General features: G+C 43.7%; 1 protein-coding gene across 1 annotated transcript; it reads left to right on the top strand.

The window, feature by feature from the left end:
* Window positions 1-139: 139 nt before the first annotated feature.
* fcgbp (Fc gamma binding protein) lies at window positions 140-19,195 on the top strand (the record flags this gene model as incomplete). Its single annotated transcript, XM_079227333.1, has 22 exons — window positions 140-144; window positions 563-636; window positions 4,665-5,906; window positions 6,056-6,408; window positions 6,645-7,161; window positions 7,255-7,853; window positions 7,930-8,497; window positions 8,732-8,997; window positions 9,110-9,451; window positions 9,683-10,256; window positions 10,382-10,581; window positions 11,252-11,393; window positions 11,525-11,853; window positions 11,931-12,516; window positions 13,575-14,173; window positions 14,558-15,125; window positions 15,247-15,845; window positions 15,947-16,514; window positions 16,623-16,822; window positions 16,979-17,359; window positions 17,482-17,768; window positions 19,165-19,195. The coding sequence occupies 22 exons, from the start codon at window positions 140-142 to the stop codon at window positions 19,193-19,195; spliced, it is 9,030 nt and encodes a 3,009-aa protein (XP_079083459.1).
* Window positions 19,196-26,328: the final 7,133 nt, after the last annotated feature.

The following is a 26,328-nucleotide window of genomic DNA, read 5'->3' as shown; positions in this document are numbered from 1 at the left end:
TGCATGCATGAGGGACAGTAGCACCCTGCTGGCCACTTCTACTCTGAGAAAAGATGCCAAAAGTGTAACAGCAATAAAGGAGAAGTGGCTTGCAGCCCCATGGAAAACTGTTCAGTAAAGGATGGCCTTGCCTTGCAGTATGGGGTGTGCCAAGTGTTTGCTGGCTTTGGCTCCATCACTTTCAATGGTGTCATTCTGCCTCACCATGGAGCTTGTACTTATGTTTTGTCAGCCCCATCTTCAAAAGACTTGCATGTCCCTGCTACTTAGCTTTAAAAAGGACCGGAGTGGCACTCTTAAGATCAGCAGACTATAGTATTTCATTTGCGTTCAATGGAAGTGTCAATTGACCCTGGAACTATAAAGAAAAAGACAAGTAAGTTCTGCAATCTGTATTAATTTGTTAAAGATAAGTTGTATACAATCTTTGCAGCCTTAAGAGGACCTTGTGCTTTCAAGTGAACGGAGAAGAACGCATTGTGTCTATTGAAAATGAAAAACTTAAAGCGTACCGAGTCGGCAACAGAGTAATTATCGTCACACTGAATTTACTTTTCCTCAGGTTCACTGCACCGCCTGTTTATGACGCCACAGCTCCGGGCCTCTGTGGGAACTTCAATGGAGGCAACAAGGCCTGTGGGAGAGAATGCAATGCAGGCCGTCCCCGCATGACAACATGGTCTGTGATATGCTGTTGATCAATAGTATAGCGTGTCACCACTGCTGGAACAGTGGTGTGGAGCATGATGTTTACACACGTAGGCATCAGGGCAGTTTGTGCTGGGGCCTCATGTATAGCACTGGAAGCATATTCTGCATCCTGCCAGGCTAAAGGAATAGCGGGAGGACCGTGGAGAGAGAATACCCTTTTGCGGTAATTAAATAATTGTGATCGCTGTTTAAGTGAATCCACTTTAAATTATTTGTATTTCGTACCCTGCAGTGTCCTGACCGCAGCAGCCCAAAGGAGTGTGTTGCCTCCAGCTCCAACTCAGGCCCTGCTCTGCTTCAGCCTGTTTTAACTGGCTGTTCAGAAGGCTGCGAGTGCCACAATGGAAATGTGTATAAAGGGGGAGTGTGTGTACCTTACGGTCATGTGGGTGTGTTCATCATGGTACTTATATCAAGGTAAATTAAATATACAAGCTTAATACAGATGTAAATACTTGCATTCACAAGGGAATCTTTACCTATAATCAAAGGTCACATTGCGTATTTCAGCAGCTATGAAATTAGTTGTGTCTAATGAGCAATTATACATTGAGGCAAGGCAAGTTTATTTGTGTTGCACATTTCAACAACAAGGAGATTCAAAGTGCTTCACATAACACCATTAAAAGCATCAAAACATAATGCAGAAGAAAATAAGATTTAAAAACAATTACGAACATTCATTTCTAAAACGTAAAAAAAAATAGAATAAAAGTTGCAGTGCAGTTTAAGAAATAAAATGCAGCAGTGAGATGCAGAAATTGATTAATATCCTTGAATCTGGTTCAATTAAAGGCAACAGCAAACAGAGAAGTCTTCAATCTGGATTTAAAGGAGCTGAGGTTCTCAGCAGACCTGCAGCTTTCAGGGACTTTGTTCCAGATGTGTGGAGCAGAAAAGCAAGTGTACACTGGTTCAGCCTGGTCTCCTACATGGACCTTGTGAAACCTTCCAGGCTTGTCACTGTGTTTCAACTCCTACTGCATGGATCATCATTTATCATACAGGACGGAACAGTGAAGGTGTAACTCCACCAAGAGTTTTCATTGCCAGAAACTGAAAAATATATTTAGAAAATGCATAAAAAAGATCCTAACTCCCCGTTTCATCCCACAGATGAATGGACGCTTTGTCTCCATCCCTCACATCCTGCTGTCAGGGCTGTCCCTGTAATCATGAATATGTTCTCTTTGCACAGTGGCTTCACTGGATGCTGACTGACCATTTTTATGTCCTGAATAATATGTATTGTTGAACGGTTAATTACAAAAATAATTTGTATTTCTGTCATTTAAACTCTATTGGATAATATGCCCTTCTCATAAATTGTACGTAATACTGGCAGCACTCTTATCAGTTAGGCCCACACACCTTTTTTAAATAAGGTAATTTCTGGCCAATGTTTATTCGGTGGCAATGAGGGCCCGCCTTTTTTATCTAAATCCACAATGTGTACAATAACCAGGCGTACTGTTGCCCTGCCCAAGGGTTCTGACAAAAAGAGCACGAATTCAATATTTGAGTTTTTTTTTGTTTGTTTTCTTAATCTAATGCAAATTTGTGAGGGCCAAGTAATATTTACTTTATGTCATTAATGATTGGAGCACCCTCCACTATGTGCTGTTCTTCTTGGGTGACAGACAAAACCAACAGATACCGCCCATTAAACCCAACTACTGCCACTCAGCAGAAATGTTATTTTAATTATGATTTGATCGATCAAGTTCATAGGATTATGTTTATCGTTCAAGCATGACAAGGGCACGTCTTTGTTTATATACATAATCTGGTATAAAGGACAGGATATAAACAGTGGCAGAACTTGTGATTTCTGAATTGAGCAGGGTGCGTAGGCATGCAATGCACAATAGGATGTATGGTTAAGGTTTTTCTCAAACTGATAGAAACACTTAAGGGTGAATTAAGGATACAGAGAGGAAACTTTTTTTTTATTTCAGTATTTAACATTTATATTTCACACTTATTAAGATGCAATTGCATCACAGCTCGATTTTTTTTTCTCTTAAAATTAAAATGTATGTTTTTACTAGACGAAACTAGCGTTTAGAAATGCATGTAGCTGTGTGATGTGAGACATTAATGATATTCTACATATTTTATTTATTCTTCAAAACCTAGCCCTATTATCAAATTAGACTTATGATTTTGATCTAATCATATTTTTGCTTTGGCTACTCTAAAATGGATATTATTTGGTTCGACCAGGATATACAATACAGATTAATATGAGCAAATTATCAAATTGACCTGTTCACGTCAAATGGCATTGGGATTTCTGCTGAAGATGTTGAATAAACTTAATTATAATGATTGTAATCATAGAAAACCTTTTAAAGAAGGTTAATTATGTCCCTTTAAATACAGTATTTAGTGTTAACCATACGTACAAATGTCTATCTTCTACAGCTATACAGATTATTTAGGTGGTCACAAGGATTTTCACTAGATTCCTCTTATCAGTTCTCACTGCAGCAAAAAGATGATTCACTATATGTAGTGTAGTAGCACTATACGTGTAGTATTAGACCTCACACCTATGTCAACATACAGCAGGACCTGTAATTCAATGCCAAGTTCTGCCTTTGTATTTTTTTCAAAGTTGTTACTGTTGAACTTCAAGGATTTTGATTGGTTGTGTTTTTGTCTGTCGGGAGTACATAAAAGGATGGAATTTTTAAAAAGCATTTCACATTTTGCATTTTGGCAGGTAAGCACGGCTCATTCTGAGATTATTTATTGGGCTGTTTGGTAAAATGAATGCATTTATATTTTTTAATTGTAACTAAAACAAAAATGTCTGTCTTTCAGCAATGGGCAGCCTGTTGTTGTTTTGTGCTTTGGGGGCTTTACTCAGCTGTAAGTCATTTTATTTTTCTTTCAGCACAACCCACTTGAATGTTACTGATTTTAATTTTTATGTGATACAACTTTGCTTGTCTTTCCAATTTGTCACAGCTGATTTTAAGCTGTGTTAAACTGAACAAACACTCAGTGATGTCCATTTTTAAACTCAGGGAAATCTTTCTTTTCTTTTATCTATCAAAAGCCTGCCCACCATTAACAACTCCTAAAACCAACTGAACGTGGCTTTGCCCAATTAATCAATCACAGCAGCATTTCTCAAACCTCGGCGCAAAATTCCCCCGCAGGACGTTGTAGCCAAGTGATTGCTCAATTTGAAGCAATTTATCCAGGTTGTCAACCCCATCAGTTGAGAGCATTGTTGTGCGGCCTTTCCAGGTGCTTCAGTGTATGAAGCAGAATGTTAAACAGGTGAAGAATTCGAGAGAGCAGCACATAAAGGATAGCCATCTAAATTGAAATTTGCTTTTGTTGGGAATAGCATTTACCTTCAGCTGCTATTGAGTTGGAACTATTATACTGAATGGGTGAAACAGGAGTGTAATCTAAATCCCCCAGGCCCTGGCTGAGCCCAGAAAAAAATTCTTTTCACAGCAAAGGCACAGATATTGATAATATTTCCATTATGCAATTATATTGTCTGCGCAAGTGACTTATTGAGTGCTGTTGAGAAGCAGTCAAGTGACTATTCCCCAGTCTAAATCTCTCACAATGGTTATCAAGGGGAAAGCAATCCATCCTTTATAGAATAGCATTCATCCTTGCTTTTTAACTTTGAAATGAAGGTATTTTTAGTCACATTCTGTTTGATGTCCTATTGTTTCTTTGTACTGTGTATGCAATCCAAGAAGTCTCGAGCCAAGTTTTGTATTTCCAGCCTGTGAATCCTTTGATTGCCTTGGCACAAATTGTCTCATTCATTTCTTAATTTTTTGACATGTTTTCTTCACACACAAGATTTGTGAGGAGCAATTTTCTGCCCAACGTCTTCATTCTAAGTGACTTGAAACAAAGTCTTCTTCTGACGTGTTTTTCTGCCTGTGTCCTTGCTCTTCCTTCCCGTCTGCCAGGTCCATCTAACGCCGGATGGGCAGGGAGAGAGTTCGTCCTGTCATTCATTCAGAATTATGCTAAAAACTACGACACTCCTCGCTTTCAGCTATACATCACCGCTGTCCAGGCCAATGCTAAAGTGACAGTGCAAGTGCCTCCCTTAAAATTCAAGCAAGAGAAAATTCTTAATGCCGGAGAAAGGGTCACCATCACTCTCCCTGCTGGTGTTGAGATGTACGGCAGCCAGAAGTATCCCAACACGGTGCAGATTGAAGCCTCGGCAGATGTGACTGTAACCTCTTTCAACTACAAGCTGTACACAGCAGACACCTCTGTGGTGTATCCGGTTACTGAATGGGGTACAGAATATTTCATCTTCACACCTGCCGGGACCCCCTATGGCACCTATAAAGAGTTCTCTGTGACAAATGGAAAACAGAGCAACAAAGTGGAAGTTTTCCCAACCGGCTCCATCAGGTTCCAGGGCCGCGTCTATGGGAGCGGCAGCCGAATGGTGATAGATCTCCAGCCGTACGAGAGCGTCCAGCTCCAGAGCCCGTATGAACTCTCTGGCACCAGAGTTGCCTCCCAGCACCCTGTTGCTGTTGTCACGGGTCACTCGTGCACCTGGCGCTTTGCCAAATGCAACCACGTGTATGAGCAGCTGCTGCCAGTTAATAGGTGGGGATCCAGCTTCATCGTGCCTCCCCTGACCTTCCAGAAGAGATTTGACAGCGTTTTCCTTCAGGCCTCCCAGCCCACACGGGTCACCGTCCAACACGACAACCGTAAAGATGTTTTGACTTTGACTCGGGGGCAAGTATCGGAGATCCACTCCCAGAATCCTGAAACACTGTCAATTCAGGCTGATCACGGCATCCAGGTTCTCCTGCTCTTCAACGGTGTCACACGGAACTGGATGCAATATTACGACCCTTTCTTGATGACCATCCTGCCCACAGACCGCTTCTGCTCCTCTTACTCACTGGAGGCTATGGGCGGCTTTGAAAACCATGCCCTGATTGTGGCAGAGACCAGTGCGGTGGCAAAGCTAAGTTTTGATGGTGCAAACATCCCCCGTAGTGTCCAGTGGCAAAAGGTGGCAGGGACAGATTTCTCGTGGGCAGATATGTCCTACAAACAAAAGCCTGGCAACAATAGACGCACTATGTCCAGCTCTGGTTCCCGCTTTGCCCTCTACAGTGTAGGAGTCAGCCAGATGAATGGTTATGGTTCCATAGGACAATGTGTACAGCCAGGTAAGGTGCACATGCTATAGCTGTTTAGGAAAAAGCAGATATTGTCGTAAAATATAATACAATCATTGGCTAGATTACATCTTTTACATTACACATACAGGAACAGTAATGATGTGGACATTAATTATATATTTTCTATGACTTTCCAGGAAGTGGATCTTTGCCCTGCAGCAGTATCACCTGCAGTGCCAATGAGGTGTGCGAAGTGAAGGGTGGGTATCCCTCCTGTGTCCCCAAGGCCGTGGAAAAGAAGCCAGGTACCTGCTGGGCCATGGGAGATCCCCACTACCGCACCTTTGACGGCCAACAATTTAACTTCATGGGTACCTGTACATACGTTATTGCTAAAAACTGTGGGAAGGATAATCAGCTTCCAGCCTTTGAGGTCCTCGCCCAAAATGAGAACAGGGGTAGCCTCAGGGTGTCGTATGTTGCCGTGGTCACAGTGAAGGTGTATGGCGTCACGATCACAGTAGTGCGGTCTGAGACGGGTCGTTTAAGGGTAAGGCTTCCTTTCTGTTAGTACGACATAAGATTTAATTCAAAATATTTTAAATATGTGTGTTTGAAAGAATAACAATCTATTAACTTCAATTATTTAGACATTAAAATGCATCAATTTAAATGAATAGATTATGACTGTAGTTAACATATTTTCTATTTTATTATGTCCAGATTGACAACAGTCTTTGGAGTTTGCCTGTAACCTTGAACAACGGCAAACTGACTATGTTTCAGAGCGGTCGCTCTGTGGTCATTGAGACTGACTTTGGCCTGACTGTCCGTTATGACTGGGAACACCATCTCGTGGTCACTTTGTCCGGGAGTTACGCTGGAAAGACTTGTGGTCTCTGTGGCAACTTCAATGACAACCCCAAGGATGATTTCACCACACCCTCCGGCACTCCGGCAGGGGGGGCTGTGGCCTTTGGGAGCAGCTGGAAGGTGCCGGGGCTGGTGGGAGATCCGCGGTGCAAAGATGAGTGTGTGGGTGGTTGTGAGCGCTGTGAAAACAGCCAGATGAAGATGTGGGAGGGTGACTTGTTTTGTGGGCTCATCACACTGATACTAAATGGGCCATTCAGTAAATGTCATGCCGTCATTGACCCGCAAGTATACCTGGAGAACTGTAAATATGATGTATGCATGGGAGGCGGCCTTCGACATTTCCTCTGCAGGGCATTGGAGACGTATACTGAAGCCTGCCAGAATGCTGGGATCCAGGTTCAAGATTGGAGGAAGATAGCAAAATGTCGTAAGTAATATCTAAATTAATGAACATTTAAAAAAAATCTTGCTTGTTGTACATAGTATTCATCACATCTAATACTCTGTCTTCTCCCTAAAGCTGCGAAGTGTCCAGCCAATAGCCACTATGAGCTCTGTGGCAATGCTTGTCCTGCCACCTGCTCAGACCCAAAAGCTCCCTCCAAATGCAAACGCCCCTGTGTGCAGGCCTGCACCTGTGACGCAGGTTTTGTCTTGAGCGGAGGTCAGTGTGTGCCTGCTGCTAAGTGTGGTTGTACCTACGAGGGTCGAAGCATTCCTGCTGGCGAGTCATTCTGGGCTGACCAGGACTGTCGGCGAAGGTGTACATGTGTTGCTGGAAGCAAACGTGTGGAGTGCCAGGATAAAGGCTGCGGGGCAGGGCAGAAGTGCCAGGTGGTTGAGGGTATTAGAAAGTGCCAGGCAGTCTCACACAGCACCTGTCAGGCCACAGGTGACCCCCATTACGTGACCTTTGACAAGAAGAAGTTTAACTTCCAGGGCACCTGTGTGTACCAACTGGCTGCACTCTGCTCAAAGGACCCAGAGTTGGTGCCCTTTGAAGTGCTGGTGCAGAATGATTACCGGGGCAACAAGGTGGTCTCCTTCACCAAGTTAGTGGAGATCAAGGTGTACTCCCTCAGCATTGTCATTACAAAGACACACAAGGGCCTGATTATGGTAAGAACTATACTATAATGTAATCTTTTCTGCAAGACACTTTAATGTTTATATATATTTATATATTATTTCCCAGGTAAATAATGAGCTGGTCAACCTGCCCATAAAACTGGATGGAGGACGGGTATCTGTGTATAAGAGCGGCTGGGCGGCTTTGCTCACCACAGACTTCGGCCTCAAAGTATCCTTCAACTGGCAAAGCGCTGTGTATGTAACACTGCCAAGCAACTACATGGGAGCCGTGTGTGGCCTCTGTGGTAACTACAACGGAAAACCCCAGGATGACCTGATGCCAAAGAATGGTGACAGACCTGTCTCGCCAGCCGATTTTGGAGGAAGCTGGCGAGTGGCAGAGATCCCAGGCTGTGTCGATGGCTGTAAAGGGGTGTGTCCTGATTGTGACATTACCCAGAAGGTTCAATATGAAAAAGGCGATTTCTGCGGGATGTTGAATGACCCCAAAGGGCCGTTCCGTGACTGCCATGCCAAGGTGGACCCAGCTGACTATTTTGAAGACTGTGTTTATGACGTATGCTTGTATAAGGGCAGAAAGGATGTTCTGTGTCAGGCTATTACATCATACACATCTGCCTGCCAAGCTGTGGGGGCCACGGTGTACAGCTGGAGGACCAGTCAGTTCTGTGGTGAGACATGCATTCATTTCAATAAAATTATTTACAAAAAAGGCCAAGTGGGCATAATTTACTGTAGCAGTGTATAAAGTACAAATGATTCAATGAACCTCTTTAGTTTCTTCACTGCTCCTGTTTCTATGTATAATTCAATGTGTTTCTTCCTTTTCTTGGTTTTTATGTTTGTAATCGGAGTCTTTGAGATCTGTACTCATTCACATTGTCTTCTGCATCCACTGTGTACAGCGGTGAAATGTTCAATCCACAGCCACTTTGAAGTGTGTGCAACCAGCTGTCCTGCCTCTTGCCAGAGTCTGAGCCCTCCTCAAGGTTGCGGAGATCTGTGTGAAGAGGGCTGTTCCTGTGACGAGGGGTACATCCTCAGTGGAGATCGCTGCATTCCCTTCTCACAGTGTGGCTGCGCCTACAATGACCGTTACTACCACATTGGCCAAGTGTTTTATCCCAATGGGCAGTGTCAGGAGGAGTGCAAGTGCACACAAGATGGCGAGGTAATGGATACTGAAAGGACACTTTGAAAAATTAGGATTTGATACTGATCAGTGGAAATTGATTTGTTGGATGTTTAATACATTTCTCTTGTTTTGAAACTGTCTTTCTCAGGTTGAGTGCAAGAAGTTTGCATGTGGCCCGAATGAGAAGTGCAAAGTGGAGAACGGCGTCCAAAAATGCCATCCTGTTGGTAAGGGCGTGTGCCAGGCCGCCGGTGACCCCCATTATCGCTCTTTTGATGGGCGAACATTCGATTTCCAGGGCACCTGCACCTACACACTCTCCAAGAGCTGTGGGCTGGAAGGCACCCACCTGGTGGCCTTTTCTGTTCAGGTGGAGAACGTGCGATGGAACCAGATGAGGAACAAAAAAATAGTGTCCGTCACCAAGCTGGTTGCTGTGGAGGTCTACGGCTTCACTCTCATCATGAGGAACAAGATGTCTGGAGTCCTGGTGAGCAACAACACTTGGTCTTCATTTTAAATGAGCTTCATATTATATATATATATATATATATATATATATATATATATATATATATATATATATATATATATATATACATACAGTGAAATGCATTGCTTGTTTCATTCAGTTGCAGATGGTTGAGAGATGTGGAACTAGCTTAGCATAAATAGTTCAACATCAGGTGGTATTTTGTTTAAATAAGTCTTTTTCTTTTAGGTAAATGGAGTGTTTAACCGCCTTCCTGTGAATCTTAAAGATGGAGCAGTGCAGGTCTATCAAGAAGGCCGGCGGTATATAATTGCAACAGATTTCGGGCTGCTTGTAAATTATGACCTGGTTTATCAAGTGACCGTCACAGTGCCTGGTAATTACCGTGGTAAGGTCTGTGGGCTGTGTGGCAACTTCAACGGGGACAAGAAAGATGACTTCCAAATGCCCAACCGTCGGCTCTCCAACAACGTGAATGTGTTTGGAAAGTCATGGAAGGTCACCATCCCTAATGTGGTGTGTGAGAATGGCTGCGAAGGGAATAACTGTCCTCTATGTGACCCAACTCGCAAGGCTGTGTTTTCAAAGCCCACTTACTGCGGCATTGCTACAGCAACCAAAGGCCCTTTTGCAGCCTGCCATAGTAAACTGGACCCACAGCCGTACTTCCTTGACTGTGTGTTCGATGTGTGCGCCTCTGACGGTGATGGAAAGGTGCTGTGCGACAGCATAGCAGCCTACGCCTTCAACTGTCACATGGCAGGAGTGGACATCAAAACCTGGAGGACGGCTTCATTCTGTCGTAAGTGACAAAGAGGAATTCCCTTTTTTTTTCCTCATTAGCCATATTGAATTAATAGTGTATTTATTAAATACAAGCACACTTTTTAATCCATATTTTCCCTGGCTTGTGATTATTTATTTCAGCCATGAAATGCCCGGCCAACAGTCACTATGAGGTGTGTGCAGACACCTGCTCTGCATCCTGCGCAGGCCTCACAGAGATTGTACAGTGCTCCACCAGCTGTACAGAGGGCTGTGAATGTGATGCTGGCTTCTTCTTTAATGGACAAGCGTGTGTTCAAGAGACTGAGTGTGGCTGCTATGACAATGGGAGAACGTACAAGGTACAATTCAACGGCGCTGTCTGTACAAAAAAAGCCATTCCATATACGCTAATGTACACATTATATGGCAAAAGCAGATACTACCAATAGCAACATTCATGCTGACATGGCAATTAAGAGGCCTTTGGTTTTTCTATAGTGTTGGACATGAGCCAGTCCGATCGTAGATATGTGCACTGAGGATTTCTCCTGAGACTTAATTAGCAGATTGTCTTAATTTGTAGGTCGGTTGATAAGGATGAAATACTCTGCTATGAATGAATGAATGAATATATACTTTATTAATCCCAGAGGGAAAATTTGGTGTCGACGTAGCAGCAATTTACAGACAAAAATAAGATATAAAAACAACAGGAATGAAAGATATATACAATAATAATAATAGCAAATAAAATAAAATAGCTGGGGTGAAAGAAAAAAACAGTATTCATTTAGGAATGAAATCAAACGTAAACAGTAGAAGTACATATGTCTATATTAAGTGTGTGGGGTGTAAATAAAACAAACAATAAACAAACAATAGGGGAGTGCAAAAATGCAATTTATGTATGTAAGTATATGAAGTCTGAAGTGGAGGTAAACTTAAACGTAAACATGAAATACTCCGCTATAACCTCCTCATTTTCTTCTATTATTTCCCCCTGTGTAATAAACTGCTATATGTCCCCAGCCTGGTGAAGTGGAGTTTGAGGAAGACTGTAACACAAAGTGCACCTGCAATCCAGAGAAAGGCCTCGTATGTGAGGAACATTCCTGCCCTAAAAGCACCAAATGCATGGTCAAGAAAGGCATCCGGGCATGCTACAACACAGGCAAGACACTAATACTGTATCTTTGTATTAACCAGTCCTTAACGGTCAATAAATGTACGGAAAATGTTGAATTAGTTTGGAGTTAGATTGCGAGTTCCTATATATGTTCCTTTTGTGTTTTTCTTGTGTAGATCCCTGCAAAGATGCCAAGTGTCGGGTCAAAGAGAAGTGCCGTGTTGAGAAGGGTGACGCTCTCTGCGTCCCTGAGTCCACAGGCGTATGCTGGGCCTGGGGTGACCCCCATTACCACACATTTGATGGTTACGACTTTAACTTCCAGGGCACCTGCAAGTACGTTATCTCCAAGACCTGCGGGAATCTGGATGGTCTAGTTCCGTTCTCAGTCACAGAGAGGAATGATAACCGGGGAAACACAGCGGTTTCTTATGTCAGGGAGGTAGATGTGTCTGTGTATGGGTTCACCATCACTCTCCGCAAGAACCAAGTTGGTCAAGTCACGGTAAGATTTCTCGTCCGATGTGTTTGACCTGTAGTAGCGTTTACATTATTTATATTGTTCTGGTATATTCCCTTTAGGTGAACGGGGAGCTGTTGAATCTTCCTGTGGAACTGGAAGAGGGTGAAGGGGAGGTGTCGGTGTTTCAGCGTGGTAACACTGCAGTGGTGGACACACACTTTGGCCTGGTTGTCTCCTATGACTGGAAATCGGAGCTGGTCATCAAGCTGCCCAGCAGCTACTACAGCAATGTCTGTGGTCTGTGTGGCAACTTCAACGGTATCAACCGTGATGAGCTCCAGAACCCAGCCGGCAAAGCGGTCTCCTCGGTAATAGAGTGGGGCAAGAGCTGGCAAACGCCTGACCAGGACAAGGACCATGTTTGCCAGGACACGTGTACGAAAAACTGTCCTACATGTGACGATAATCAGAAAAAGCTCTATGAGACTGAGGCTCTCTGTCGGGGCCTCGTAGCCAAGACCAATAACATGTTTGCGAAATGTCATGGAAAATTGGACCCCCAGGCCTTCATGAACAACTGTGTGTATGATATGTGTCTGAATAAGGGAGACAAAAAGATGCTGTGCCAGGCATTTGCCTCTTACAGTCAGCAGTGTCGTGAGGACGGAATCGTAATCAAGGGCTGGAGGAAAAAGTTTGGCTGCCGTGAGTATTTCCGAGAATCTCCCTGATTCATCCTCTTCAAAGATTTCAATTAAATATTGAATTAACCCGTTAAGCCCCGTTAAGCACCAAGGCATTTTTTAGGATTTAGCTCGAAATAGCATACCCAAACTAAAAAGGGTGTATCTCTGCAACCACAAGGGCTATTTGAATAATTTTGGTGTTATAATAAAGGCAATCCTTGTGAGCTTTTGGTCAGTTGTGTAAATATTAGCATATATGTTGCTGGCTAAGAGTAAATAAAGATTGAAACACAGAAAAAATAGAAGTTTCAGGTCCGCCTCATCCTGAAAAAAGCCCTTTCAGGATGATTATCTCCTTGAAATGATGCTTCACTAAGAACCCTGAGGCTTTCCCAAATCATAACACAATATGTGAACAGTCTCTCTGCACTGTTTTCACTTGAAAAAGTGAAGCAGAACAAAGTCAGATTGGGTAAAGTACAGAGAGAATTCAGGCGAGGTTTCAAAGATTTGCATTTCGACACATTTGCGCATATTTTCGCGCATCTGTGACATTTGAATTTTTTCATGTAGCAAACCTTATATGTCACATTCATATGACTTATGGTGTTCAATAAACTTGTATCAGTGTGGATACACTGAGGGAAATGCATTTAAAAATTAAAAAAGTTACAAAATTGGCTGACTCAGCGATTTATGTTGCTGTGTTCTTTGGTTCATATCTCGGTGATGCTTTGCAGCGGAGGGATTTGGTGAATAGATTTGGAATCTGTTCCGGAAACTTGCAGAGTAGGCTGACTCGTGACAAAATTATAACTATTTCATTTTAATAATTATTTTAGTTGGTGTTTGAGTTGTGTTGAAATGGCTGACTAATTATTGTAGCCCAGGTTCTCTTGTTTAATTTGATGTGTAGCATCAATATATTTGTTCATGATTATTGTATTGTTTTACACAGTTTAAATAAATTTCTAAAAAAGGACCTATATAGGTCCATACCTTAAAGTGTTAAATATACCTTAAATATTCAACCTTAAAGTGTTAAATATTGAATTAACTCCTTTAATTTCTATCCAGCAATGAGCTGCCAGCGTCACAGCCACTATGAAGACTGTGCCAGCCCGTGCCAGCCGTCCTGCCCATTCCCTGAGCAAAAGAAGACCTGTGACGGCGCCTGTGTGGAGGCCTGTGTGTGTGATAAGGGTTACGCCCTCAGCGCTGGTGTCTGTGTGCCGGCTAAAACGTGCGGTTGCTCCTATCAGGGGCGTTACTACAAAGTCGGTCAGCGCTTTTGGGCTGACGAGGTTTGCGGTCGCCTCTGTGAGTGCGACGCGACCCTGGGCATGGTGACATGCCGCGAGGCCTCCTGCTCGGCCAAGGAGACGTGCGCCGTAGTGGATGGAGAGCGTGCCTGCCGACCCATCAGTCACGCCACGTGCACATCCTCAGGTGACCCACACTACCGAAGTTTTGACGGCCGCAAGTTTGACTTCCAGGGCACATGTGTATATCAGCTGGCGGGTCTGTGCTCGCAGCAGCCAGGGCTAGAGCCATTCAAGGTGACCGTGCAGAATGACCACCGGGGAAGCAAGGCCGTGTCCTACACAAAGACTGTCACGCTTTCCATGTATGGCATCACCCTCAGCGTCAGCAGAGAATACCCCTCCAAGGTCCTGGTAAGTATGGATGCGGCGGTATGGATAAAGTTAAGCATATGGGCGATAAAAGATGAAATAAGTGATCTGGTTTTCGTGTGGATTTTTGGAGAGGAAATAAATGGGACACAACATGTAGTTACAGTATTAAAAATAAACACAGGACAGATATTCTGAGTCTCATTCAAATGGGTGGATGATAATACCTTCTGTCATTGTGCTAATTCTAACATCTCTCATGCTCGTCTGCATATATATTTAATTGCATATTCAAATTTTGATCCGGGCAGACTTAATTAAACTAAGATTTAACTGCACATTAGAATGGATTAGCGAGGACTGCAGAATTATTAAATCTATAATCTCCTAAAAATATTTCTCCCTCCCTCGCTTTCTGCTCCTTAGCTCAATGGGCAGCTCACTTCACTACCACTGGATTACAATAATGAGCTGGATGTGTTTCTCAGCGGCCGGACAGCCGTGGTAGAGACAGTTGCTGGTATCACCGTGACCTTTGACTGGCGTAGCACAGTGAGCATTACTCTGCCCGGCAACTACCAGGGCGCAGTCTGCGGCCTGTGCGGCAACTACAACGGGAACGCTCAGGATGATCTGACCATGCGGAACGGCCAGACTGCCACAAATGGAGCCAAGTTGGGGGAGAGCTGGCAGGTGGCCCTCGTACCAGGCTGCTCATCAGTCTGCCAGGGGGCATGGTGCCAGGCCTGTTCAGACTCCCACAGGAAAGAGTACCAAGCCCAGAAGTACTGTGGTATTATCGCTGACAAGGCAGGGCCTTTCAGAGATTGTCACAGTCGTGTGGACCCTGCTCCTTACCTGGAGGACTGTGTGTATGATGCCTGTCAATACCATGGCCACCGTGGATCAGTCTGTGATGCTGTGGGAGTCTATGTCTCTGCCTGTCAGAGCCAAGGAATCACCATCGGCTCCTGGAGAACAGATACCTTCTGTCGTGAGTTTGAGATTTTGTGGTTTTACGTTTCATTTGTGTTTGATTTCCAATTTCTTGTTTCAAAATATCTCTCCCATATTTCATCGTGTTCCTCTCTTCCATTTCTCATCCCATCCCACAGCAATGGTGTGCCCAGCTAACAGCCATTATACATTGTGTGCCACGGGCTGCCCAGCCACCTGTGCCAGCTTACCCACCCATGCCACCTGCCGCCGGGCCTGCACAGAGTCCTGCGAGTGTGACGAAGGCTACCTGCTGAGTGGGGATACCTGTGTGCTTGTGAGAGATTGTGGTTGCTCCTACGATGGCCACTACTACAGGAGAGGAGACGTCTTCTATCCCGAAAGCGAGTGTGTGGCGCAATGCACCTGTGGAGAAAATGGTGCGGTGTCTTGCCAAAATACCAAGTGCCGTAAAGGGGAGACCTGTAAGCTCGTCAACGGAGTGAAAGGCTGCCACCCCGAGGGGCAAGGCAAGTGTGTGGCTTCTGGTGACCCTCATTACACTTCCTTTGATGGACGGAGGTTTGATTTCCAGGGCACCTGTGTCTATGTGTTGGCTAAGGTTTGTGATGATGACAAGGGCCAGCTGACACCTTTCAGCGTAACTCAGGGGAATGAGAAGTATGGAAATGGGAAAGTGGCTGTGACCAAGTCAGTTGCAGTGACTGTCTATGGTTATGTCATTTACATCCAGCAGAAAGTGCCATGGAAAGTCATTGTGAGTTCAATAACTTTAATCCAAAACATGTTTGGTTACACTTTTGCATCTTTATGTATTTCCTCACAATGATTCTGATCTCCTCCACCTCCTCTGTCAAGGTGGACGATGAACTTCTAAACCTTCCCCTCTCCCTGAACAATGGGCTTCTCAGAGTCACCCAGGAAGGTCGCAACATAATGGTCCGGACAGACTTTGGACTGACAGTCCTGTACGACACCGTCTATTACGTCGAGGTCATCGTTCCTTCCACATACCAGGGAAAGATGTGTGGTCTTTGCGGCAACTACAACAAGAAAGGCGGCGATGACTTCATGCTTCCCGGTGGCAGAAGAACAAACAGTGTCGATGAGTTCGGGAAGGCATGGGTGGTGGACTTGCCTGGCAATGTGTGCGGCGGCTGTGGAGGCCAGTGTCCAGGATGTGAGCAGGCCAAGGCCACCTTGTACAGGAAAGCAGACTCCTGTGGCATCATGAGTGCACCTAATGGGCCTTTCAAAGTCTGCCACAGTAGCATTGACCCAGCGGCATATGTGTCTGATTGCGTGTTTGATGTTTGTGCCCTGGGTGGCGACAAAGATACTCTGTGTAACAGTGTCCAGGCCTACGCTGTGGCCTGCCAGAGCGCAGGAGTGAACATCCAGCCATGGAGGAGCAGCTCTTTCTGCCGTAAGTTACACACAACAGTATTTTAGCTGAAGAATTGTCCATATTAATTCATTTATATTTCTTTCAGGTGCACATACAAAATCTAACAAATGTCTTCTTCTCTTGTAGCTGCTTCCTGCCCCGCAAACAGTCACTATGAGGTGTGTGCCGACACCTGCGGTGGGACCTGTGCCAGCTTTATTTTCCCATTTACTTGTTCTGAAAGCTGTTTTGAAGGGTGCCAATGTGATGACGGCTTTGTTTTCGACGGCATCCAATGTGTCGTCTTGGACAACTGTGGATGTGTGCACGGTGGCCAATATCTTACGGTAAAAGATTTTACTCACAATTTACAGTTAACCATAAAACAAAAAACTGCTTTTTTCTTTTCTTGTCAAAGCGTTAACCCATCAATAGACATGTGAAACAATGAATTCACTAGAAGATGAATGATTTTAGCATTTGTGCACAATATATGTTTCCAGGTGGGCCAAGCAGTTGTGGACAAAGACTGTAAGTCCAAGTGTCTGTGCCAGGCCTCTGGGATGGTGAAGTGTGAGAAGCAGGCATGTGCCAGTGGCGCTGTTTGCGTCGTAAGAGATGGCGCCCGAGGTTGCCACGTCAAACAGGGCCACTGCAGCGTCAGCCCAGTCGGCCACCTCACTTCCTTTGATGGCGTGTCTGGAGCCGTAGGAGCTCAAGGGGCTTTCGAAGTGGCGTCCCTGTGTGACGAGGCGGCGCAGCTGTGGTTCCGTGTGGTTGTGGACGTCAGGGTCTGCAGTAAAGGTGCATCACCCGCTGTTGCCGCTGTATACGTGTTCTTCAAGGAAACACAGATCACAGTGAACAGCCAACACGTGACTTGGGTAAGAAGAGCCGGAAGGGATCACGGTCACATGTTTAACCGTAAAAGTAATCGTTTTGATGCAGAAACTTAAACTTGAATTTGTTTGTCCTGCTTTTTTCCACCAATCGTCATGTCATCCAGGTAAATGGCAGGAAAATGTCCCTTCCCAGCAAAGTGACGAGTGAGATATCTGTCCACATCTCAGACAGGGCTGTGGTCATCGAGAGAGGATCTTCTGTGCGGGTCACCTACTCGGTTTCACAGGAGCTCACCGTCATTATTGACAGTAGCCTGTCCGGTAAAATGTGCGGCGCCTGTGGCAACTACAATAACAACGGCAAAGATGATATGAAGACTGCGGATGGGAAGATCACCACTGATGTGTCTGTGGTTGTTGGCTCCTGGAGCGCTGGGGACTTTTCTAGATGGTGAGTGTTTGAAAGTGTTTCCTCTGTTTTAAATGTAATGAGTAAAGATGCATTGCTACATTTACTGCCGTGATAATGAGCTTCTTCACTACATGCTCTCATCACAATGTTCCCCAACTTTAATTGTTCCAATAACATAACGGCTTTGCCTCCTCGTCTACGCTTTTAACCTTGATTTCTAGTTAGAGTGGAAGTTTTAATCTTGAACTCTATCTTGGCCTTTTTCTGTGCAAACAGCAAACTTAATTTGACCGTTGAAATAATCAAGTACAGATCAGCGAGAGATGGCACGGTGCTATGACCATTCAACCGCTTATTCTCTTAACAGCAAGAACTAAACAAGGACTCCGCAGAGCCCTTTTAAAGGAATGAGAGTGTGGTTTTTAATTGCATTTGGTCCAATTTAATTAAGAAATGCCAGAGAAACCCCTATGGTAATTACTGATTAAAAAGCAGGTGAGGCTGACAGACATGGCCATCAAAAGCTACCATGCTTGCAATCCAATCACTGCTTGTCATCCAAGGACACTTAAGGCTCATCTGGGTGCAATATTAATTTGAGCCCTCATCTTTAGTTCTGTGTTCTAGCCTTAAGTCAGTCCCATAGAGAATTGAGTTTGGTGCGTCCCCTCTTCCTCGCTTTATTCAACATAGTTGTCTTTTCGGCAGAGATTTCTCTTCACCAGACCCCAAACACAAGAAAATGCCCCTAAGAATCATAGCTGCTTCTTAGCATTTGCATATATGCCTTTTAGAAATACAATTTTCAGAAGTGTTGCTTGTAATCTGGGTTGTGCCCGAATGAACATATCTTTACTTTGCTCCAGTGCCTTTTGACTGCAATTTTTTCTTTTTCATTTCAGTGGCCTGTAGAGATGTTGGTTCTCCGTTGATAGAGAGCATCTGGCATAAACTGAGGTTGTTTCCTCTCGGAAGCATGAACTGATGTTTCCTCCTGATTGAAACAGCTGTACGATGTGGCTCACATCCCTGCGTTTTACCCCCATTAAACCGGATGAGGAATGTGAAGTCGTTCGGCTAAAGTTTTCTTGTTTACAGCCAGTCTTACTCATACTTCAATGCATCCTCTCTATTCATGAAAAGGTTTGGGTTGTTTACTGGCCATCTGGTCCTCTATTGTTCACGTTGGTGTGGGAGAAAAACTCTCACTCATTCTTAACCAACATCTCCATCTAGTGGAGGAGGAAGTTGTAGCATCTCTGAAATGTATTTTACAAAACCTGTGCTTCTTACCATTCCAACCAATAAATACGTGTTCATTACACTGCATGAGTTGTTTGTGATTACCTGGCAATCTACTTCTATAAGACCTGCAGAACACTGTTTACCAGTCTAAATTAAAAACGCGTGACTCTTATTGGTGATGTGTGCGCAGCAGCTTCTGGTCCATCCAGCCCAACTGGTGACAGGAACAAATCCTGTGTAAACTGTACGTGTCAATAAGAAAGCGTTGCTGTGGGAGTGACAACGAATGGTAAAATAACAAAAGCCACAGTGGACAACACTCTGGATATAGCCGTGTGAATGAGACGGGGCTTGGTGCCATCAATCGTCCACCCAGCTCTGTGCGTGCGTGCGTGCGTGCGAGTGTGGTGTGAGAGAGACCTTGAGACAGTTTCCATAAACCTGAGAGAACTTTATCTCACTGACAGACTGCTCTGGCCGTGAGAGCACACCAGTGTTTATACTTTCACTTCACTGCGCTGAGCTTCTCTCCACAGCCTGGGAATGACACCACTGCTTGTGTCTTTTATATTGTTCTATTTGGCTGTTGGGGTGGGGGGGGATGAACTTGATTTACACTTCATTATGAAATCATGTTTTACTATAGCACGGGAGTAATATATCTGGCCAGCAGCAAGTACAGTGACGCTGTACAGTGTTGTTTATCTGAGCTCAGGGAAGTTTAAGTAACTCCAGAGGCTCAGCAGTCACACCCCCCTCTCTCTCATTCCTGAGGCAGGACCCAGAAGGAACACTGCTCTACTTGGGCCAAGCGAGTAGCTTCACTGAGGAATCTCCACTGAATCATTTATTTGTAATAATTGCTTTTCATTTTATTTGCAAGCTATAAAAGAAGGTTTTTGGGGGATCATATTTAATCACTTGGCTGAAGTGACAAGTGCAAAACTGGTTTAGCAAAGTGGACGGGCAGACACTCGCGTTAGAGCTTGCAGGAGGTTGATACACGGTAAGTTATTAATTTATTTACGGCTGAAATTATGAGCGTAATCACCTTAAATCTGCAGTTTTAGACTTCCAAAACAACCGTGTGCACAGGATTTAGTCTTGCAGAGCTGTTCTTCCTTTTTTCCCTGAACACAACTTCCAACTAGCGTTCTTCAGTTTCACCTAGTTTACACATAACCACCGCTCATGTTGAATTCACAAAGCCTGTCGTGTTTTTGTTTTTTACCATGTTTATTGTGTCAAACTGCGCAGTGGTATCCTGCCTGAAAATGCCACGCCAAGTTACATGGAGTTTAGTATCACAATTTTTACCCTGAGCCCTGCTGCCAGAAACTGTAGCAAACAACAATGTTCATTAATCTTTATCGCGTGAATTGGCGAGAACAAAAACGTGAAGTCCCAAGTTTGAAATCCCAATAAGCATGTGTCTAAAGAGCTGATATGTGTATTTAAAGTGTCAATGCACTCATATGGACTTGCCTGTAAGTGTAAATGTAAGCAACCCCTCTTTTTAATTACCAACTGCCCATGTTAAGCCCACTTTATTACAATCCATGGTAATTAATGTTCAAAGTGTTGCTTTATGGGCGCCTTTCATGTCTTCCCATTCTATTCCTCTACATCACTCAGAAGGCTAACAAACAAGATTATTGGATTGGTTCTTGTTAGAATAACTCACCCTGTATTTGTTTGATTAAACCTGATTGGCAGGCCTTTGTTGTTAATCCTGCTCCCTGGGTTGAAGTGTGCATTGCTCTCCACTCCAAGCTCCACGTTCACACCCCCTCTCTAGTCATGCATGAATCCGCCCGCAGCAGTGCTCTGGGCCTGGGAGGCAAACGTTGGCTCTGCTAACGTATGCTTTGATCTTTGCAATGCAAAACATTTTATTCCAGGGCTTAAAGTGCGGAGCTGAAGCTGTGTGTACCTGCATTACAGTTATTTGTCATGCCTTGGGATTGTATTGGTATATTGTGGCTGTGAAACTAACAACTGCAGCCAGTATGCTCTTTGGTCAAGCAGTGTGTCCAGTAAGGAGGAGCAGGCTGGACGAGGAACCTCAACCTGTAAACACATGGGCGGAGAATCTCAGAGAATGTTCTATGTAGACAATGTATAGACAGAAAAAACGGCCCCAGGAGGGTCGTGTTCAATTTGTAAACTAGAGACCTAGCAAAACAGATCCTAACCCACCGACCAAATATCAAATGTAACGCAACACCTGCCTTGCTGTACTCCCCTCAACCTCATCTCACTGTGGAGCACTGAGGCGCTGAGCCTGAAATAGACCCTCTTCTCTTACCCAGAGTCAGGAGGCCACGTCTTTAAGAAACATATCCCGGTAGCGTAACATTAGGGTCCAGCCGAGATGGAGCTTTGTGTCCCCACCAGGCATGGTGTCATTGAAGGGGGCACAAATGAAGCACTTATTCAGAAGCATTATGGGACATAATGTCAGATCCAGTGTTTTTGGAGCTTCTTAAATGTGATTATGTTCTCATTACAGCCCTATTAACAATATCATTTTATGCAAACGAACAAGTTGGTAAATAAAGCATGTTCCTCCATTTCTGAACCCTTACTGTTCTGGACAACATCTAATCATCACTAACCTTAACAGGCTGTTTTGGGAGTTTCTGAGCGGTATTAGAGAACAGCTATCTCTCTGTTCTCAGCCGGGCCGTTTAAGTTGCCGAGTTATTTTAGTCTAAAGGGAGTCAGTGAGTTACAAAGTTCATCTGTATGTCGCAAAAAAAAAAAGGCACCCCAGTAGGGCTGCAACTAACGATTATTTTAATAATCGATTAATCGGTTGATTATTTAATCGATTAATCGATGAATCGTATTTAAAAAAAAAGCGTTCATTTTCAACCCTTTATTCAAAAACAGAAGTCAGATCTTCAGAAAGTGCACAAACAGGTTGCTCCTTGAACATCCCTGAGCTGTTAATTAAAACAATAAAATGGACTAACACTAAAAACATACACATCTATACTTTACATCTGCCAAATGTGAGCCCTTTTTACTGTAATTGATCCCTCCAGAGGCTGCATTTACATACGCTGCTTTATCAATATGTATGAAATACTGGGACAGAGGGAAGCTGTACTGCTCCATATAGAGCGTCCTCTTCCTTAAACTCTTTCATTCTGGGTCTCTTATGACCACGACGTCACATTGTTGGCTAAGCCCAACTACGTGATTTGCTTCATTCTACTTTGAGTAAAAAAACAAAAACCTGCAGCCAGATCTGCCGGTGTGCCGGTTTAACGTTAACGAGTGACAGCGTGAACTGAACCAGACCGGGGGGTGACGGCATGTTTCATCACGTTACGTTTTTTTACAAGCAAGACTGAACTGTAACGGAACATAAAGTAACTTTAACGACAATACACAACCCAAACACGTTAGCTAACGCGATAGCAAGCTGACTAGCTTCCATTAACAACAAGTTTGAGGAACATGAAGACGCTGATTGGCCAAGACTCGTCAAAGATCTTCTATTTTTGCGATGATCACAACCTCACCTTTTCTCGTGTCTCACTCCAATCTCAGAAACGCTGGCCGGCCAGTTGCTCTACTCTTTTTTTTTTCTCCGCGACTTATTGCCGGCGTAATAATCGCGCGACACAATGAATCGATAATGAAATTCGTTGCCAACACTTTTGATAATCGATTTTTATCGATTTAATCGATTCGTTGTTGCAGCCCTACACCCCAGCTCATTGCCCTCATAAAAACAGCAATCACCCCAAAATGTGAGCACATTGGTGACTTTGTCTCTATTGTTAAGTGCTTTCTTCTTTTTGTTTCTTATCAGCAGGTACAACACTGGATCTTGTGGTCTTGGTGGCGTTCAGCTCCTGGCTGGCTCCTGCGCTTGGTGAGCATCCGTTTCACTAAACACTCAGCTGCTTCCCGCCGTTTCCTCTACGATGCCACGCTGTGTGAGCGTGGTGTTCTTCAGTCGCTTCCCCTTTCTGTAGCTTCGGTTATGTTTTTAAATGCCTCTTTAAACCAGCTGATCAGTCCGTATAACAAGGGCGGCGTTGGGGGCCGGGAGGTGTTTGGTAAGTTTCCTGCTTTAGAGTAACTGGCAATGCACGGCCACTTATTTGAAATGGCTGCTTGCCACTGTTCTTGCTGCTTGTTCTCTTTTTGATCAAATGTGTATAAAACACCTTGTCTTCTTAGTGATGCTGTTTTTAGTATAATTTCCGTTTAATATGTTCCGTTTTAAATCATTTCATGTCAGGGTTTTGCTGCGAGAAAAAGCCATGTCAGAATAGTGTAAATGTTTCCATAAACTGCAGTGTGAACAATCATTTATTCACACAGCTGCCAAGTTTCCCATTGTTAATGCAGGTTCTGGTCTTTGAAGTGTTGCTCTGTGCGCCCTGCATGCCATCAGTTGAGCTCGCTGTTAAGCAGATTTGCCTCCACTAAGTTTTTGTTGTTTTTGTTCCCCTCTGACTCTCAGATCTGTTAGAGCCTGACCTTGGTTTTTAAAGGTGTAATAAGTTACATAAGCAAACTTACACTTCAAGTCTACTGACATTTGGTTAACAGATTCTAATTTTCCTGCATTAAACATCAGTTGTCAAAGTTTATACAGACGCACATCTACAAGGACCGGCTGACATTTGAATGCTGTTCACACAGTCTGTTGAACTTTTTAAGAGGAGCTGTAAAAGAACGCATTAATGTTGTGAAACGTTACCCAGCACAAGTAGAAGCAGTTGAATGTCACATTCAATGTGCTATTCCAAGCTTAAGTTGTTCTCCCCCAAACACCGGTGGTGATTATAAACAATGTCTGCATTGTGTCTCTATTACTAAACCAAGTGAAGCTGTCTCTTTAATTATGGTGGTTGTTGTATAATTCTGCATATAACATTTTAAATATGTGGCCAACATGTGGTTCCAAATGCATGCAAGAGAAGGTGTGAAGGAGCAGAGAGGTCTTCACTTTCCCACATCCTTAACAGGTTAACAGAGATCAGGGCAATCAAATAAATAAACAGCAGGTAAACAAAGGTATGCAGATTCATACAGACAATTTGGTATTTTAATATATTCATCATGAAACTTTTCCATAAATACACGTTTGAGCTTGTTGCTCACCCTTGTGTGCGTCTCTGCAGAGTGAATTTGCCCCACTACCATCAATGTTACCATTTCCTGACATGCGCTTATGAATGTCTTATAAAGATTAATGATTTTTGCTTCTTTTTCCAACAGCCACAATGGCAGATGAGGACAAAGGTGGGTATTATTTGAACAGAAGCTTAGAAAAGTCAAATTAAGATAAGCTGCACACTCATTTCAGCTGGCATATAAATTGGCACACCAAACGGGCTAATGACTAGATGGATGACTGAGGCCCTCAAAGTGCTGAATAGCTGTCATATCACGAGTGCTCTCTGAAGTGTGTCAATGGGTAAATCTGCTTCTCATTTGTTTCCTCTCTCTCTGTTCTCTCCTACCAGACAGTGACAGTGCTTTTCATTACGGTGAGTGTTCAGCAGATGAACAGGGCCTTTTAAACGGCCGACCGTCTACACAGGAAACATCTGGGAGGTCGAGACAAGAGAGAGTTTGCATTTTCCACTTGTTTTCCCAGAAGTGACGGAAAACTGTCACCCCAAGGCCAAGCTTCTGGAGGAGTCCCACAGCGAATACTCCTCATCCCGTCCACTGTGGCGGTTTTACGTCCATCTAAGGCACCGACGTGCAAAGAATGACTCAAAGTACCGACCATGGTTGTTATTTTTCAGTTTTATTGGCCAACCCCGTTAGTTGGCTTCGCACTGGTTTTCTTGAGAAGTCAATGGGATTTTTCCATTGGATTTTGGATTATTGCTGAAATCTCTAGTTTGTAATATTTACACCTTTGTTCATTTAGATAATCTTTACAAATGAGCACCACGTGATTTATTGTTATTGTATTTTATATTGTAGAGGAAAATGTGAAGATATCTCCAAAAACCCATTAGAAGAAAACATTGACCCTGAGACTCACTCCTGCAGCACTCTAAGGCAATTTTTTAAAGTTTTCTCCATAACTGTGTTGTTCTATTCCAACCATAGTATGTTGCCCTATTGAAAGACCAGTAAGCAATGGTTTCCAACCTGGGGGTGGGGATTCCTCAGGGGATCCCAAGATAAATCTGAGGGGTCATGAGAACAGGGATAAGAAAGGGGAACACATATAGATTTCTGTTAGACAAAGTCATTTTTTTCTGTTTTTCTTTTTGCTTATAAAGTTTTTGGGTTATTTCATCTCTTCTGACCTTCATTAGAGTTAAACTACCTGAACTCAAAGTGTTTTGCAAGGGATCAAGCGTAGGCCATACCTCATTTCAAGAGGTCACAAGCCAAAACGTTTTGGAACCACTGCACTAAAGCATTGCCGAACAATTCTGGCAGCTAAAAAAACAACAGTAGGCAATTCTTACTCGTTCTTTCACATAAATAAATTATTTGATTTACTGTATTGTGGTCAATATTTATTTGCCAATATCTGCAGATAGTTACCATCTTGCTAGTCAACTCACTAACTAAAGAAGGCATAAACAAAACAAGCAGACCCTGTCCCATACTAACTGCTCCCTTGGTTTTGTTTCAATTGATGGAAACACAGACATGTCATATTTCTTGACGCTATTCTTGACCATAGCGTTTACTGTTTTGGTGACTGCAGCTCACAGGAATGTGTGGTGTCCCGTGACCATCAGAAAACGTTTGCAATGCTGCTCTTGACTCAAAATGTGGTAAAAAGCTTTTGCATTTGAGGTATTTTGTTACTCAACGCTTTCACACGCTTTATTTTCTTTTTCATTTCAGATTATGAATCTCTGAGAATCGGTGGCCTGGTTGTCGCAGTGGTACTGTTCCTCATGGGGATCGCCCTCATTGTCAGTAAGTGTTTGACCGCCTTTAAGCACACAGCGGATATGCAGCGCTAAGGGTCAGTGTCACCCAGGGGAGGGCCGTGTATTTTCTACCTGGGCCTTCTTTGCCGTCTGATATCATATACATAAATATGCGCATGACGGGATGCTGCGTCATTAACGGACAATGCATGAGATAAGATAAAATAAGATCATCCTTTATTATTCCCGCAGTGGGGAAATTACAGGATTACAGCAGCATTGCTCACAAGTGAATACAATGCTGCTGTAATCCTGTAGTCCACACCAACAAGAACCAGTCACATTTAGTTTGAACAAAACAACAAAACTGCGGCACTAAAACACTGCACACTCAAGAGCACGAGCCACGATCAGAAAGAACGATATTAACTACTGTTAAGTTATTTATATTATCGCGTTATAATATAAACAAA

Source organism: Taurulus bubalis (assembly GCF_910589615.1).
Source record: "Taurulus bubalis genome assembly, chromosome: 12".
NCBI lineage: Eukaryota > Metazoa > Chordata > Actinopteri > Perciformes > Cottidae > Taurulus > Taurulus bubalis.
This window is presented reverse-complemented; position numbering and strand designations above follow the sequence as displayed.